The sequence below is a fragment of the Hipposideros armiger genome, unplaced genomic scaffold, assembly GCF_001890085.2.
Source record: "Hipposideros armiger isolate ML-2016 unplaced genomic scaffold, ASM189008v1 scaffold_1536, whole genome shotgun sequence".
Taxonomy (NCBI): Eukaryota; Metazoa; Chordata; class Mammalia; order Chiroptera; family Hipposideridae; genus Hipposideros; species Hipposideros armiger.
The window spans coordinates 121,192-123,453 of NW_017732886.1; the positions used below are offsets into that span (position 1 = coordinate 121,192).

General features: G+C 37.3%; 1 gene segment (V, D, J or C); it reads left to right on the top strand.

Moving 5' to 3' along the window:
- Window positions 1-1,218: 1,218 nt before the first annotated feature.
- LOC109377761 (T-cell receptor alpha chain V region PY14-like) lies at window positions 1,219-1,940 on the top strand. The segment is given in 2 exon segments: window positions 1,219-1,359; window positions 1,471-1,940. Coding segments are annotated over 2 exon segments (528 nt in total).
- The last annotated feature ends 322 nt before the right edge of the window (window positions 1,941-2,262 follow it).

Sequence of the window (2,262 nt, forward strand, 5' to 3'; positions counted from 1 at the left end):
TGGCTGGTCACCGCAGAAACTCCTTGGCTAAGCACAAGGGCTCAGGGACATTTTCAATCTATCATCTTTCTAGAATTGTCTTCTTTCTAGGCCAAATGATTGTTCCTTTGCTTATGGCCTGTTTTTTTTAAAAAATTGTAGAACTAAAATTCTAAAGGACCACCCCTGGTGTGGGGAAGGTCAGAATCAATGATTTTGGAAAGTAACTTGATCTGGTAATGTTTAGACATTTCATTAACATACCTGTATAGAAGTTTACATTTCTATGAAGTCTGATCTATCAATATTTTCCCTTATGCTTTCTAGATGTTATGCTTAGAAAATCCATAACATCCTAAATTTATAAAAAAGTTTTATCTTATTTAAAGATATTAAATATTGTCTTCATTTGGAATTTATTTTGTAACAGATATTAAGGAAAACATCCAAATTTATTTGTTAGTCTTTAAGTGACTCTCCATTTATGAAATCACATTTTATTGAATATGTCTTCTTTCCCCCATTTTTATTATAGCAAAGTTTCCATTAGTAATTTGTATGTTTTGTTCCATAGACCTCTTTACCTGGGTCTTTCTAGTAACATGATTTTTCACCTAATATAGTGTTACCCTTTGTCCTTTTTTAAAAAAAATTATTTTTTTCAGTTACAGTTGACATTAAATATTATTTTATATTAATTTCAGGTGTACAGCATAATATATATATATATATATATATATATATATATATATATATATATATAAAATTTATGCAGTGATCCCCCTGGTTAGTCTAGTACCCACTTGGCACCATACATAGTTGTTGCAACATTATTAACTATATTCTCTATGGTGTACTTTACATACCCATGACTTTTTTGTAACTATCCATTTGTATTTCTTAATCCTTTTACCTTTTACACCCAGCTCCCCAGCTCCCCTTCCTTCTGGCAACCATCAGTTTGTTCTCTGTATCTATGAGTCTGTTTTTGTTTTGTTGTTCATTTATTTTGTTCTTTAGATTCCACATACGAGTGAGATCATATGGCATTTATCTTTCTACCCTTTGTCTTATTAACTGTGGAGGAAATCCCCCTCAATTCTGGTTCAGAATGGAAAGGTTTCCTGAAGACTGAGATTATCTGCAGTACCAGACTTGGCCACTAGAGGAAGATACACCATAAATTGAGTTTAGTAGAAAGCCAGAAAAGCAACCAGCCCTTTGAGGAAATGTTTTCGCTTTACATGCTGGGTAAACTCCCTCACCATTCTGTCAGTGTCCATGTGGCTGAACTGTTTCCAGAAAAGAGCCTCCTGTTTCCTCACAGCTCAGACATGAAGTCTATTCTCACTTCAGTGCTTGTGATGATATTCACACTCAGTGAGTAAAGTCTCTTTTTATTTTGTCTATGGTCTTCTGACTTAGAATCACTTTAAAGAAATATTCTCCTCTGTTTGCAAGATGATCCCTGATCTAGAATTGCTGTTACAGGAGGAACAAGAGCCCAGACAGTGACTCAGCCTGACGACCACATCTCAGTCTTTGAAGGAGCCCCAGTAGAGGTGAAGTGCAGCTACTCATATTCTGGGAGCCCTGAACTCTTCTGGTATGTCCAGTACCCCAAACAAGGCCTCCAGTTACTCCTGAAACACATCTCAAGAGAGAGCATCAAAGGTTTCACAGCCACCCTTGACAAAAGTGGGGCGTCCTTCCATCTGAAGAAACCATCAGCTCAAGAGGAAGACTCAGCCACGTATTACTGTGCTCTGAGGGCCACAGTAATTGGTTTTACAAAGGAAGCAGAGCACAAACCCCTTGGGAGCCACAGCAAATACTTCATTGTAAGTTCTCTACGTGGCCACAGTGGGGCACTCTCTCTCTAGAGACTGTATTGTACCTCTTAGGTACAATATCATTAGTTGTCAATTACCTAGAGATTAACCTCAAAAATGTGTCCAAGAAAATTCTCATAACCTACTCTGCCTAAATTAATTGTTAAAATTGTAAGTGTGTTTATTCTCTCTAGTAGTACCTGGAAAAATGCTTTTGAAATAAAAAACTATACAGCACAGCATAAGAAAGCATTCTTTTCTGGGCCCAGAGGGACGCTCCAAGTTTAAGTGCTGCAGTCCGACCTCTCCAACCCCTCTGCCACCCCGCCCACCCCCACTTGTGTCCATCACCACATATCTAAGCACAGTTCCTTAAAAGCATGATACTGTTTTTTTGTTTGTTTGTTTGTTTGTTTTTAAGATTTTTTTTATTGGGGTATTGGGGGGAAGG